Source organism: Carlito syrichta, unplaced genomic scaffold (genome assembly GCF_000164805.1).
Source record: "Carlito syrichta isolate Samal-C Ts95f unplaced genomic scaffold, Tarsius_syrichta-2.0.1 Scaffold111653, whole genome shotgun sequence".
Lineage (NCBI taxonomy): Eukaryota > Metazoa > Chordata > Mammalia > Primates > Tarsiidae > Carlito > Carlito syrichta.
In genome coordinates, this window is record NW_007055749.1 from 323,192 (window position 1) to 339,064 (window position 15,873).

Consider the following 15,873-nt stretch of genomic DNA (forward strand, 5'->3'; position numbering starts at 1 on the left):
ATATGTGCACAGTTAGCTTAAGAACATTTTCATCATCTCAAAAATCTATATCTTTTTTTTTTTTTTTTTAATTCAGGTTCTCTGTCACCCAGACTGAAGTCAAGGGGCATGATCACGGCTCACTGCAGCTTCGACCTCCTGGGCTCAGGCAATCCTTCTACCTCAGTCTCCTGAGTAACGGGGACAACAGGCATGCACCATCACACTCAGCTAATTTTTTTTTTTGAGTTGGAGTCTCACTCTGTAGCCCAGGCTGGAGTGCAGTGGCATGCTCATGGCCACTGCAGCCTTGATCTCCTGGGCTCAGGTAATCCTTCCACTTCAGCCTTCCAAGTAGCTGGATGTACAGGTGTGCATCGCCACGCCCAGCTAATTTTTTTTGACTAGAAACAAGGTCTCACCATGTTGCCCATGCCAGTCTCAAACCTGTGGGCTTAGGCAGTCCTCTGCCTCAGCCTTCCAGAGTGCTGGGATTAGAGGTGTGAGCCACCATGCCCGGCTTAATGTTTTGATTTTTTGTAGAGATGAATCTTGCTATGTTGCCTAGGCTGGTCTCAAACTCCTGGGCTCAAGCAGTCTTCCCACCTCAACCTTCCAAAGTGCTGAAAAACCTATATCCTTTAGCTATTATCCTCCTACCACTGTCCCCTGAACCCATCCCCAATCCCAGGGCATCTACTAATCTTTCTGTCTCAAGGCTTCCTTGTTCTGGACATTTCATATGACTGGAAGCATATAATAAGTGGCCTTTTAACTGACTTTTTTCACTTTGTGTCATGTTTGCAAGGTTATTACATGTATCAGTATTCCACTCCCTTTAATGGCTGAGTAATACTCCACTGTAGATACTCCAAATTTTGTGTATCCATTTGTCAGCTGATGGACATTTGAGTTGTTTCCCTCTTTTGGCTATAATGAATAATGATTCTGTAAACATTTGTGTACACGTTTTTGGGTGAACATATGTTCTTTTTGGGGTATACACCTAGGAATGGAATTGCTAGGTCACATGTCTATGTTGGACGGACTGCTAGGCTGTTTTCCAAAGCAGCTGCACCATGTGACATTCTCACCAGAACGTATGAAGGCTCTGACTTCTCCACATCCTCAACACGCTGGCACTTTTTAATTCCAAATATCCTAATAAGTGTGAAGTGGTATCTCATTACGGCTTTGATTTGTATTTTTGTATTTCCCTGATGACATTACGATGATGTTCAGCATGTTTTCATGTGGTTATTGGCAATCTGTATATCTTCCTTGGAGAAATGTATTCAGATCCTTTGCCCATTTTAAAAATTAGGTTGTGTTTATTACTGAGCAGCAAGAGTTCTTTCTATATTTTGGATACAAGTGCCCTGTATGAGATAGATGTTTGCAAATATCTTCTCCCCTCTGTGGGTTGCCTTTTTGCTTTCTTGATGGTAGAGGAACCAAATTTCTAATTAAGCACAGATCTAGAATCTAGTACCACGTCCCCTCACCAAAACAAAAAAAGAAAAAAAATATATATATATGTATATATTTCTTTATGGGAAATAAGAGTGATTTGGGCATAACCCAAACCCCCCCCCCCCCCCCCCCACCAAAAAAAAAAAAAAACACTTTATAGACAGAAGAAAGGCAAATGGTTGAGTGAGAACCCTCAGGACGATTTTTGTTTTTATTCAAATTATGCTGCCATTTCTGTTCCAGTGCTCTGTTTTCAAACTTTGGATTGTAACCTATTAGTGGCAACCAGTGTTTTTCTACAATGAAATCAAATATAACTCAGGAGAGTTCATCAAACATGTGAGGGTGTTTTGTGAAAGTTTTTCCACACATGTGAGTTCATGTAGTGGGTTACATATTAGGTTACAATACAAAATCTACTTATGAATCATAATTTTTAAAAGGTTTGAAAACTCAATATGGCTAGTATATAGTTTCCTTTTCCAATATTCTAAGCTTTTGTAAGGTTATTAAATGTTAATGATGCAAAGGAATATAATAGAATGCACAGATTAAAATCAGACTTAACGCTGGACCCCAGATTACCCAATATTTAGTAGCTGTTCGGCCATGGGCAAGTTGCTTGATCCTCGAGGAATCTCCATTTCCCCATTTGTAAAATTACATGTAGTATATAAAATTACATGTAGTATATAAGAGTGTAAAGATTACAATATTTGTAAAGCATAAAAAGCATAAACATAAAAAGGTGTTCAAAAATGCTAGCTCCTGTTTTTTTAATCAGATTTTAAATATAGCAGTAGTTCAATATTCAAAACCTAAAAAATATTTTATAAAACTGTAACTGCCACTTACTTCATCTGTTATATGCATTCAGGTTTACTCAAACTCCATCCTGATCTTACACCTGGCCCCCTACCTCTCCCATGTCCTTCACCCTATGCTCAATGGCCTCTTCTCTGTTCTAGAACATTCCAACAACCCATCTCTGGGCTTTTGCCCTTGTTGTATCCACTGCCTGGAATGATACTCCAGATACCTGCATGGTTTACTCCTTCCCTTCCTTTAAACATGTGAATACATCTTTGCTTAAATGTCATCTCTGAGCAGCCTTCCTCCCACCATTTAAAAAATAAATCCTCCCATCACTCTACACTACCTTTCCTTACTTTTTTTTCAGAGCACTAGTATATATTCATGTAATTATTTCTTTTGTCTCTTCACCAGAATGTTTTGCTCCCTGCTGATCTCTAGCATCTAGATAAGGCCTCGTACAGAGTAGCTCCTCAGTAAAAATTTATTGGATGGCCGGGCTCAGTGGCTCAGCCTGTAATCCCGCGCCTTTGGGAGGCTGAGGTGAGTGGATTGCCTGAGCCCGCGGGCTCAAGACCTGCCTGGGCAGCGAGACCTCATCTCTGTAATAAATCAAAAAATCAGCTGGGTGTGGAAGCGCATGCCTGTAATTCTGGCTACTTGGAAGGCTGAGGTGGAAGGATCGCCGGAGCCCAGCAGGTCGAGGCTGCGGTGGCCAGGAGCGGTCACTGCACTCCAGTTCTGGGCGACAGAGTGAGACTCCAACTCAAAAAAAAAATAAAAAAATTTACTGGATGGATGAATATTCAGTTGCAGGGGTAGAATTTTTAGTTATATTTATTCAAATTGCTTACTTAAACTGAAAACATAATGTAAACTTTTATGACTGAAACTAATAAGCTTGAGTGTCAAGGGAATAAGAGTAACAAGAGAAAGTCACTACCACACCAGTTAAACACATAACTGACATGACATACCTTTTGCTTCCTTCATTGTGTGAGACACAATTCTTCGGAGTATCTGATCAGCTTTGTGAAACATGTTAGTTGAACAAATAATTCTATCTGTTTCCTATGTAATACAGACATTGTTATTGGAGCAGTCGTAATAGTTTTATAAAAGAAATTGCTAAAGCAAAAGTGATGTGTATTTGAAGGGACTAAAATAAAAGTTTAAGTGTTTTTTCATTCATTCTTCTCCAGGAGAGGGTCTGGGTGACTTAGATCCAGTTGTTAACTGGTTTGATATAGGCGGTGACATGCTGGTAAATGTCTAGTAACTGGTTCTTCAGGAAAAAAACAAATCCCAAACTTATCTGTAGTGTTGGCCAATTTCTGTGGTGTAAATATTCCCATCCTTTCCCAATTCAGGCTACCAACATAACATCAACAGGCTCTAACATTTCTGAAAGTTTAACAATTGTGTCCAGCTGGCACCAGCTGCTAGCAGAGCACCACTGCAGCCAGGAGCCAGCAGTGAATGTTGGGGAGATGCCAAGCCGGAGACAAGACATCTTTCATGTTTTACTCATATTTTACAGTCAGCTCAAAAAGATCTTCCTACAAAAAGTTGTTCCTTCTCATTTACACTAAATCTACATTGGAAGACTTACCTTTTGTTCCAAGTTATCCTCAGCATATTTGACTGGATTTTCCAAAGCAATAAGCAATAAATCAGTCACCTCTAGACTGTAGAGAAAGTGGATAAAATATAGTAAGTAATCCTTACATCAAACATGTTTGTAAAGAACTTACATTTATGAACACTGAGTTGGATTCTAGAGAAAGAAAACTGCTGTAATCCAAGACCCTTAAAATGACTTAGGAGCTACCTTCCACTTGTAAAATCCAGAGTAGTAGCTCAAAACAAATTATAAGCCCCAAATGCCCCATTTAAGAAATATTAAGGAGTCATGTCAATAAGCTTTGAAAAGACATTCCCTTTTCCCCTATTAAGTGCTGAGCCACCGGACGTTGTGGCTCCTACCTGTAATCCCAGTACTTTGGGAGGCTACGGCAAGAGGATTGTTTGAGCCCTGGAGTTCAAGACCAGCCTAGGTGACACAGCAAAATATTTTATCTGCAAAAAAAAAATTATCAGCTGGGCATGGTGGCACACACCTGTAGTCCCAACTACTTTGGAGGCTGAAGCAGAAGCACTGCCTGAGCCCAGGAGGCTGAAGCTGCAGTGAGCCATGATTGTGCCATTGCACTGCCTGGCACACAGAGTGAGACTCCCACTCAAAAAAAAAAAAAGGTGCTGTACTGTAGGCTACCAGAACTCTATTTTATTCCCTAAGGAAAGATGCTCAGTCTTTTCTTTCTTGCTTCCGCTTATTTACTGAGCATCAATTAGTAAAGTTCTTCATGGAAGATTGAAGTAAAATTCATTTAACAAATACTGAATATGGTCTTATATGAAAAATACTGTACAACTGTGTGAAATTGTGCTAAGCTAGGGGTGTACCAAGATCCCTGCTTCCTTCAAGCCTGATAACATAATGGGAAGAGATAGATAAATCGATTCCATGTGCGAAAAAATAATTTCGGACAGTGATAAATGGATAAGTGAGTGAAGATAATAAGCAAAATGATAATGGTAAGAGTGACTCGAAAGCCCAAATAACATTCTTTACTTTGGTTAGGGTGGTCAGTGGAGGCCGTCAAGGGTGAACGAGTGAGAAGGGCAGCAAGTGAAAAGGCTCTGAGGCAAGAATAAGCTGCTTGTGTTCGTGGAACAGAGAGTACTGGTTTGGTTGAAAAAGGGAGAGCAGTAGGATATGAAATTGGAGAGTTAATCAGGGATGGTTAGAACACGTAAGTTATGGTAAGAAGTTTGAATTTGACTCAGAACACGTGGGTAGCACTAAAAAATTCTAAGCCAGTGAGCTTATCAAGTTAAATCTCAACCTCAAGATGATTTTTTTCACACTGAAAAGTGTGAGACTACACCGGGTCTACATATTGGCTCTGCCCTTTATGTATTACTTACCTAGGCCTCAGTTATTCCATCTATAAGATGGGGATAATAGTTTCTACCCTTAAGGGATTATTGTGAGGGTGGAATAAGACCATACATATAAAGTGTTCAGAATTGAGAGAGAATTTGAGCCTTAGTGACTATTTAGAATTCTCATATCCATGCCCTTTTGTTCTGTCTACAGTCATAAGAGGTAATGCATAGCAAATACTTTTTTAAGGAAACTATAACCTTATGAAGATTCTGGAAAAGAATTTCAAAAGGAACTAGAGACACCGTTCCCAATGTGACCCAAAACTTAAATTAACAAAATGTTAAAATATGAGCTATAGTTTTTACAGTTAAAAATAAATTTACTCTTTAATCCTTTTATTTATTTGCAGTTTATAAATAAATACAGTTTATAACAAATTTATAGCTTATAAATAAATATTTACATTTCAAGTCAGGTGCAGTGGTTCACGCCTGTAATCCCAGCACTTTGGGAGGCCAAGGTGAGAGGATTGCCTGAGCCCATGGGTTTGAGACCAGCCTGGGCAATTTGGTGAGGCCTTGTCTCTACAATAAATAAAAAAATTAGCCGGGCATGGTGGTGCATGCCTGTGGTTCCAGCTACTTGGAAGACTGAGGCGGAAGGATCACCTGAACCCAGCAGGTTGAGGCTGCAGTGGCCATGAGTGTACCACTGCACTCCAGCCTGGGCGACAGAGAGTCTGACTCAAAAAAAAAAAAAAAACAAACCCAGACCAAACAAAACAAAACATTTAAATTTCAAAACATGACCAGTACATGGTATGCATTAAATAGCTGTTGCTATTATTTCATGGAAGCCTGGGAAAGATCATTTATCAGATCATCTTTCAACTTTCAAACAGAATCACCAGACCCCCTTTACGGTTACGCTACGACTATTTTGGATACGAGCACAGGTGACCAGGTTCTCAAGAGCAAGACAAAACTACAGATTATGGTAAGGGCTGGCGTGACACTAGAGCAGCTCACACTATCCTTGCTTCTAGCAAGGACTGGTTCTCATGGGTCTCTGAGCAGTGATGATGACCTTATGCCAATCTCATGAGATGTCTCAGTGTCTCAATTAGCCATTTACTTCCGAAGGAGGCAATTTTAAGTACTCCAGAAAAAATAGCAATCAACTGGTTTATGTGCTTGCTCAAAGTTTCAGGATATTAAGACAAGTTAAAATCAGAAACCTCACCAGTAGTTTATTTCATAAACTGTCTAAACAATAGTTACTGATTCCAACTTTTGTTTTTTGGGGGTTCTTCTAGTATGCTAATTTTTTTAAATGCATGGAAGCCATACCCTGGAAACTTGAGCAATGAGCTAAAAATTCAACTTTTTAAAAACTGCCAGTCTCCCAAGGACAAAAGACAGGAACTAAGAAAATGTGGGCAATATACTTCGAGCTGCGCTATCCATTACAATAGCCACTAGCCATGTGAGTCTATTTAAGTTTAAATGGATTAAAATTAAATGATAAATTCAAGTCATCAATTGCACTAGCTACTTTTAGGTGCTCAGTCAATAGTTCAATATGGCTAACGTCTACCATATCAGATAGTCCAAATACAGAACATTTCCATCATCAGTAAAATTTCTGTTAGAAATGTGCTGCTCTAGAACTCTCATGACATATTTCACAAATGAAATGCTTAGATCAGGAGTCCCCAAACAGGGCACAGCAGGAGGTGAGCAGCGAGTGGTTGGAGCTCCACCTTCTGTCCAGTCAGCGGCGACATTAGCTTCTCAGAGGAGCGCACACCCTTATTGTGAACCCTATTGTGCATGTAAGGGATCTAGGTGGGGCATTCCTTATGAGACTCTAATGCCTGAAGATCTCCCCCTCCTCTTCCCCTCACCCCCACGTTCACGGAAAAATTGTCTTCCACAAAACCAGTCCCAGATGCCAAAAACACTGGGGACCACTGCGTTAGACAACACAGCCCACAAGCCTCATATGTTCAAGCCGTGTATCTACGGCATGCTCTAAGGTGAATCTGGACCCGGTATCAGTTCTATTCTGCCACATATTTCTTTATATACAAAAACTACCCAGACAATCTACTTAGACTACACTATTTTAGCAAGAGCATCAAAGATGTGTTCTCTGAATTCCCCGCTCCAGCCTCCGGAAGGCAGTATAATCCTAACAGTTAAGACAGATGCTTGCAAACGAACATGGGTTCAAATCCCGTCACAAGTTTAGCTGTCACAAGTTTAGTGATTCTGGACAAACTACATGTTCCCATTTCAGTTTTGTTTTCCATCCAAAGAAGGAAATAGTATCTCTCCCAAAGCCGTGTGAAGATCAATTTACCATTACAGGTAAAGCATTGAGTTGAATACCTGACTTCCGAGGCACATGGCAGATTCTGAATTATGAGACTGTTGTGTTCCCAAGCATTTTTCTCAGGGTTGGGCTTTTCTATCTTTCTTCCCATCAGGTGGATGGTCTCAGCAGGCAGTGCCCGTGGTCTCTGGCCATTCCTCTGCAAACAGGTCTCAAGAGGACAATCTAAAAAGACCTGGCAAAAGCCTAACGAATCTGAAAACAGTTTAAAAACCACAAAATTACTGGTGTACTATTTTCCCAAAATATGAAATAAATATATATTATATTATGCCAACTGCAGTAGGAAAAACTCCACTTGTAGTACTGAACAGTTAGCTTTTAAAGTTAAGTAAATTCATATAAACCTCCTAATCCAGTTAAATTCTCACTGAAGACAGTAGTGATTTTGATATGTAAATAAATGTCTCCACATGTAAAAAAAAAATGTTTTAATTACATTTCCGTGCCAGCTGGTAGACTTCATATCGCATACTTTGATAATAAAAGTTGTCATCTAAAACCAAAAACAAAGGTCTAGAAAGGGCAGTTTTCGTTAAGAGGTAGCAAGACGGGGCCTCAAGTGCTGAAGAAAATATCAGATCTTGATCCTTTAAGCAGGTTATAAAATCTTCCCACATGGCTTCAGTCCTGTTGGGTGGGGCAGTCACCTGACACCCATTAATGACAGCCATCAAGAAGTATTCCAGGTACATCAACAGTTCCTGTCGAAGCAATTTCCACTGGGATGGCTAGAAGAAACCAAAGAATTGCAATTCATATTAGGCCAGTAGGTATCACACCCTGCCCCATATGAAAATGTCATGGTACTGAACCATTTGTAGTTCTCTAACACACCTGGTTTCTCATGCCTTCATATACATGTTCCTTCTTCCTCGAAAAACTCCTGCTTAAGGATGCTAGTGTGGCAAGAGTACCCAACCATGTGGAGGCAGCTCGGCCCCTCCCTTGTCTATCATGACATCCCTTTTGTACATATTATGGCTCCACTCTAGCAGGGCTAAAAGGACTTATACTGTTTAGGCATTTGTTTGCACTTGTCTATCTCCCTGCCAGATTACTAGTCCACTGCGTTCTCAGCTCCAGGAGAGAGTCTGGAACCTAACAGGTAATACAGATAAGGATGAAAAACTGAATGAGAGAATACATGAAATAAGTTATTTACCATCCAAGTAAGGTGGAGCCAAAATCAGTATCTTCCCAAAATAAACAGTCTAGCTAAGACGTAACAATGCAGGTTTGCCCTTGAAATGAGAAAGGTTGCAGACAGCACAGCAAAAATATCAGCTGCAAGGTCCCTGGGTTAAGATGAAAAGACTTCAGGCTAACAAATGAGTTATTGTGAGATGGGAAAAGATGATGAGGCAGATTAAGGGGAAGAAAAGAAGTAGTGTGAGACTACAAGTAATCTTGTGTTGGTCAAAGGCTGTCAAGAGCACTGATGTAGTTAAGTCAAAGCTGGAGGGAAAACAGGACAGGAGATGGAAGTCTCTCACCTGCCTGTCCATGTCTTACCACATCACTGAGATTACGCCACAAGCAACACACACATACATCAGCTAAACCCGCTAAAATGGAACAACATCTCTTCCTAAAAGGTAAGATTTTCTAATGATGGTAACCAGATGAGTCCTATGGCATTTGTCTGTAGGGGAAAGGGTGGAAAAAATATATCATAAAAATGAGGGAAAAGCCAGAAAATACAACAATCCCTATCAATAACTTTGAGTTTCCTCCTGAGTGGTGAAAATACTATCATCTCTGTAATTCCTGCACTACCCTGATACTGCATTTACCTCACATCCAAGAATGAGGAATTAAATAAACTTTGCAGGGGAGGCCCGGAACTTATCCAGGCAACAAATATACTGTATTTTTGCATATCCTCACAGAGTGGATTCACATTATATTTGTATTTGATTTATGTACATTCATCTACATCAGGCACTAAACAAAATCAATTTTTAGATTTCAGAATATTTCAAAGAGTATTTTCTCTAGAGTGCGCATGAGCTGGGAGACTTGAATCCACTCTTCTCCCAGTGGTCGCAGTTTCCATAAGCTTCTCCAAGAGAATGCTTCTTGTGTGATGAGTGTGAGTTGAGGGTTTAATGAGAAGTATGTACTTGGAACATACTGTCCCTAAATACAGTACAAGCCTATTATTTCCCCTGGCGACCAACTAAGAAAGAGCCACCTTTTCCAGAAGCAAATTTACTGAGACGAGTAAAACATTAAGCTTCAGAAACTGATCCTTCGTTTGTACAGCCTCTTTCTATCATTCTGGGAGGGTCCCTAGCAATTTTATAATTGGTATTATTTTTCTTAAAGAGAGTTCCTCAAATTTCATAAACGTCAAGCCCCACAAAATCTGGACACACCTGTAGCTAGATGTTAAACTAGCTATGTTGGAACATTTCGAGATTCTTTTCTTTTCCTCAAGAGAAACTTCCCAAGGGATTCTCAAGAGTACATTTGGCTCCAGGGGATTTCCACCTTGTATGCAGACTTCAGAACCTAATCCTGTCTTGAGACTCCGCTGCATAGAATATACCGTATATATAAAACATACTCTATACTATATATATGGTGCACATACATATGCATCAAATATCCATATAAACTTCTAGCATGCACCAATCTTTTTTAGAAATGTTTTAATTTTAAAACGTGGGATACAATTCAGGATTAGGTATACAGACGTTCATTGTGCAGGTACCTTGTTGATGAAGTGTGTTCCCCTTCCCCAGGCAGTTTTCCACTACCGCCAACACGCACCATTCCAAAACGCTTTCTTCCTAACTATTTACCGATACATTTCGACAGCCAAGTCGCTCACTAGCTGCAATAAGGACGCTAACCCAGCTCCACTTTTCCGGAACGCCTGCCTCTCCTCCAGGCGCGGCACTGTCTACTAAGTCTCCGGCGTGCGCGCGACACAGCACAGCGCCGCCTCGACGCGCCGCCGGCACGCCGCGGTTGGCGAGCCAAGCCCGGGCCCCGCCCCTCGCACTCACCAAAGGCGGCGCGCTGGCCCCGTCGAAGGACGCGTCCGGCATGACGTCATCATAGGCGACGACGCCGACGGCCCAGCCCCGCTCCCGCCGCAGCCAGTGGCCAAGCGCGCGTGCGAAGGCTGATTTTCCTGCTGCGGGCAGCCCGCAGAGGACGCAGAGTCCCAGCTTCCGCGGGCCTTCGCTGCCGGTTCCTGCGGAGTCCTCGGCGGCCTTCATGCTGCTCGGGGAGACCGAAGGAGGCCGGGAACGTCTCCGGGACGCGGTCTGCCGGGTGCGCACGCGCAGCTCTGCGCCGTCCTGCTGCGCCGCCTGGCGCCGCCGTGAGGAAAAGGCGAGGCTTCGGATTCGGAAAAGATGGCGTGGACCTGGCTGGTGGCGAGGCTGTCCCGGTGGTCACACCGCTGCCGAGCTGTGCGTGAGGCCAGACCTTTAGGCGGTGGTGGCCACGGCGTTGTATTTCCTGTCTCCTGGACGTCCGTATAGGGCCCCAGAGTTAGGTTTAATCCTCAAATCGGACCATCCTCCCTGTCGGAAACTTTCAAGTTGGTAAGATTTGCGCCTGGTTCTTGTTATGAGGAGGTCTTCCTGCCCAGGAAAATCTCAAGAGACTTTAAGCCTTTTCCTCCGGCGGTCTTTGGGAAGTAAAGTGGTGGAAATCGATGATAGACGAAGCTGGCAGTCCGACGACCGCGCTCCGCTGCGCTTCCTAGATGCGCAAAGCAGAGCAAATGTTATTGTGCCCTAACGCCACCTGTCGGCAGCAAGCGTGAGGCAATGAGCGCAGGAAAGGCCCATCCTTAGACTTCAAGTCCAATGCATGCGTGCAGAGAATAGGCATTTTAGTGTTTACAGAGTAAGCTGGGGAGAGGTATAAAACACGGTTTTTGTGTGGGTGTGTGTGATAGAAAATCTGAATTCAGATTGTTGTTTTCACCTTATTATGGGGGCTGATTTCTTACTTGTAAGGGATGTGTTCAAAATGTGAACACCCGAAGACAGACTCAAAATTACCTGATGTTAAACCTGATTTAATTTGTGATTACAAAGCACATGCACAGAATCCCTTTTTCTTTTGGATGAAAGCGCTGCGATAAACTCGCTTTTCATTTCGTGACATTTTATTGTTATTGGTCCAGTATGAGGTCCGTCTTCTCAAGACATTTTATTGTTATTGGTCCCGTATAAGGTCCATCTCCTCATTCGCCTTTTTCCTTTTTCAAAGACAATGTCTTGCTGTGCCACCCTAGGTGAAGTGTAGCGGTGCAATCATAACTTACTGCAACCTCAAACTTCTGAGCTCAAGCGACCCTCCCATCTTAGCCTCTTAGTAACTAGGACTCTACTTGCTGGAGTCAATGGCTCCACTGCTTGACTCATCTGTCCTCCACTTCCACAACCATTTTAACCCCTGCTAACAGCCTTTTTTTCTTCTTAACATGGTTATTTTTGTTTTGGTTATCTTTTTTTTTAAATAGACTTTATTTTGCTTGTTATTGTTGAGCTGGGGCTCTCACTTTGTCACCCAGTGCAGTGGCATGATCACGGTTCACCACAGCCTTGACCTCCTGGGTTCAGGCAACCCCTCCCCCTCTGCTTCCAGAAGAGCTGGGACTACAGGTGCATACCACCATGCCTGGCTAATTCTGTTGTTTGTAGAGATAAGGTCTCACTATTTCCCAGGCTGGTCTTGAACTCCTGGCCTCAAGCAGTCTTTTAACCTTGGCCTCCGAAAGTGCTGGGATTACAGGCATGTGCCACCACACCTGGCTGATAACAGACTTTTTTAGAGCAGTTTTAGGTTCACAGCAATACTCAGCAGAAAGTACAGAGTTCTCTTATGCTCCCACCCCATTCACAGCCTTCCCAACTACCACCATTCCTTGCAAGATGATACATTTGTTATAATTTGTGAACTTACACTGACACATCATTATCATCTAAAGGCTGTAGTTTACATTGTGGTTAACCCTGGGTAGTGTACATTCCACAGGTTTTATCAGTGTATAATGGCATATATTCATCAGTATGAATAGTTTCACAGCCCTAAACATTCTCTGTGTGCCACCTATTGAATCCTCCTTATCTATCCTGGCACCAGTGATCTTTTGTTGTCTCTATAGTTACGCATTTTCCAGAATGTTATATAGTTGGAATCATAAAGCCTTTCATAAAGTGAAAGATTTGTAAATCGTCTCACTTACAAATATGCATTTAAGTTTCCTCAAGTTTTTTCATGGCTTGGTAGCTCATTTCTTTTTAGTATTGAATAATATTTCAGTGTCTGAATGGATGTACTATGGTTTATGTTTCCATTCACCTTTTGAAGGATATCTTGCTTCCTTTCAAGTTTTGGCAATTAGGTATAAAGCTGCTATGAACACTCATGTGCAGATTTTTGTGTGGACACAAGTTTTCACCTCATTTGGGTAAATATTGAGGAGCGTGATTGTTGGGGCACATGGTTAAATGTATGTTTAGTTTTGTAAGAAACTGCCAAACTGTTTTCCAGAAGTGATGGTACCATGCTGCATTCCTACCAGCAATGATGAGACTTCCTGTTGTTCCACATCTTCCCCAGCATTTGCTAGTGTCAGTGTTGTGGATTTCCGCCATTCTAATAAGAGTCTAGTAGTATCTCATTTTTTTTTTTTTAGTTTGAAATTCCTTGATGACTTATGATATTGAGTATCTTTTCACATGCTTATTTGCCATCTGTACAAAGTCTGTGTGTACAGTCCTTTTTAAATCTGATTGTCCATTTGTTTGTTTGGATGTCCAGTGAGGTGCCTATTCAGTTTTGGTTTGTTTTTGGGTTTTTTTTGAGACAGGACCTTGCTATGTTGCCGAGGCATCTTGAACTCAAGCGATCCTCCCACCTCAGCCTCCCGGGTAGCTGGGAATACAGGTACATACCACCCTACCTGATGTTTTGCCCATTTTTATATTGGGTTTTCTTATTGCCGAGTTTTAAGTGTTCTTGTATATTTGTGATAACAGTCCTTTATCAGATGTCTTTTGCAAATATCTTCTCCAAGTCTTTGGTTTACTTTTTTATTCTCTTCATGATGTCTTTTGGAATGCAAATGTTTTTAATTTTAATGAAGTCCAGCATATCAATTACTACTTTTATGGATCAAACGTTTTTATATCTAAGAAGTCAACACCGATCCCAGTCTTCTAGATTTTTCTCTTATGTAATCCTCTAGGACTATTATGGTTTTGTGTTTTACATTGTTATATGATCCATTTTTGTTGTTGAGTTGGGGGTCTCTGTTGTCCAGGCTGTAGTGCAGTGGGAGGATCACAGCTCACCACACCCTTCACCTTCTGGGCTCAGGTGATTCTTCCACTTCAGACTCCCCAGTAGCTGGGACTAGCGCCCTAATATCCACCTGGAGGGCTTTGAGGTGATGGTGAGCCAGTGCCAGGCACTTTAGCAGACTTCCCAGGCCTCCCTAAGTGGCTAGTATTTCTGAGCTAGGTGTTCTCTCTTCAGAAGAGAGTGCACCTGCTTTCCAATGGCTTTCTGGCCTGCATATTGGACAAGATCCAGGAGGCTTAGGCCTCTTTGAGGCAACTATGCTTTTAGCCCCTGCAGACTATACCCACAGCAACGGACACCATTCCCTTTAGATTCGTTCTTACCAGGTCTCTGATGGGCAGTTGGAATTTTGTCACTAATGGTGATTGCCAATTGAGATGCCTCTTTTGGCCCTCTGGTTCTGCCGCCCTCCATGTTGGCACCCTGCTGCTCCTCTAACATCTCAGCTGAAAAAAAAAACCTCAGGCTGGGCTCGATGGCTCAGCCTGTAATTCACGCTTTGGGAGGCCGAGGTGAGTGGATTGCCTGAGCTCGTGGGTTCAAGACCCACCTGGGCAACTTGGCGAGACCTCATCTCTACAATAAATCAGAAAATTAGCCGGGTGTGGTAGCACATGCCTGTAGTTTCAGCTTGGAAGGCTGAGGCAGAAGGATCTCCGGAGCCCAGCAGGTTGAGGCTGCAGTGGCCGGGAGTGGCCACTGCACTCCAGTCTGGGTGACGGAGTGACTCCAACTCAAAAAAAAAAAAAAAGAAAGAAAAGAAAAAACCTCAAAAGTTTTCCTGTAAGTGGCTATAGATATGAAACTTTTGACCATTTTTCTGTCTGTAACAGTCTGATATAAAATCCTTTAGAGCAAACAGATTACGTGGATGTGAAATGATCTGCCCCTATTTATTTCTAATTATGAACAGGTAAATTTGTGAAAACCCTTTATAAATTACTAAATTACAGTCTTAGTGGTGAGGTGTGACAATTAGGTGGGAGTGATCAGCTCCTATCCTCATTGTGCCTAAAGAGTACCCAATATTTGTCTGTCTGGCAGGAGAAGTACTAGGCTTAGTAAAGTGACTTAACTTTCTTTTTATAAAACAACTCTAGCAAGCCAGACATAACAAATGCTGGTGTTATTTAGCACTAATGTTTCAGCCCATGATAAAGTTGGAATTAAGATTTTACTAGAGCACTTGCAAGTTTGGTTAGAAAAGCAGATTAAAATGACAATTGCCTTTTTTTTTTTTGCAAGTTTACAGGATTAATTAACACATGATCCCTTTACATTTGTCTGGGAAGAACATTGATAGTCTTAGTTTAGATTTAATTTGAGAGAGATGTATCACAGGAAAAAACATGAACTTTAATATCTTATTATCCCAGCCACCTCTGAGGGGAGACCAGTTAAGCCATGGTGGAAACCTGAATGGGCTTTCCAAGAATACACGGTGGAGAAGAGTGGGGGAGGGGGGAAGGCTGTGCCCACGGCTTGACTTGCTGCAGCCAGGGGGTTATCAGGCCGTGGGGGAGGGCAGGAGAGGGAGGCTGGAGGCTAGGGTCAGGCATTTCAACTCACAGCCATAGACTCTGGCCCCTCCTCCTCAGGTGGAGGTAGAGGGGAAGAAGGAAGAGCAGAAGGGAAACTGACAGAGGGTAGAGTGGCAAAAGCAGATGATGAGAGACAGAAGTTAAGCCAACTGGGTCAGCATCTGAGTTGCTGAGGGAAAACAGGAAGGGGATAAAGTAATCAAAGAAGGAATTAAAAGGAGCATGCCAGCTGGGCTCGGTGGCTCAGCCTGTAATCCCGCGCCTTTGGGAGGCTGAGGTGAGTGGATTGCCTGAGCCCGCGGGTTCGAGACCCGCCTGGGCAGCGAGACCTCATCTCTACAATAAATCAAAAAATCAGCCGGGCGTGGTGGCGCATGG

General features: G+C 42.3%; 2 protein-coding genes across 2 annotated transcripts in view; one reads left to right on the forward strand and one right to left on the reverse strand.

Moving 5' to 3' along the window:
- Positions 1 to 1,856: 1,856 nt before the first annotated feature.
- Positions 1,857 to 10,912, reverse strand: PSTK (phosphoseryl-tRNA kinase). The gene is made up of 6 exons (XM_021718505.1): positions 10,633 to 10,912; positions 8,055 to 8,346; positions 7,612 to 7,810; positions 3,878 to 3,953; positions 3,223 to 3,336; positions 1,857 to 2,588 (listed from the first exon to the last, which is right to left on the reverse strand). The coding sequence occupies exons 1-6, from the start codon at positions 10,846 to 10,848 to the stop codon at positions 2,397 to 2,399; spliced, it is 1,089 nt and encodes a 362-aa protein (XP_021574180.1). The 5' UTR covers positions 10,849 to 10,912; the 3' UTR covers positions 1,857 to 2,396.
- A 204-nt stretch (positions 10,913 to 11,116) lies between these two features.
- CUNH10orf88 (chromosome unknown C10orf88 homolog) overlaps positions 11,117 to 15,873 on the forward strand; it is a 47,729-nt gene continuing 42,972 nt past the window's right edge. The window contains exon 1 of the mRNA XM_008070618.1: positions 11,117 to 11,178. The gene's annotated coding sequence lies outside the window, so the exon portion shown is untranslated. The remainder of the gene's footprint in view (positions 11,179 to 15,873) is intronic.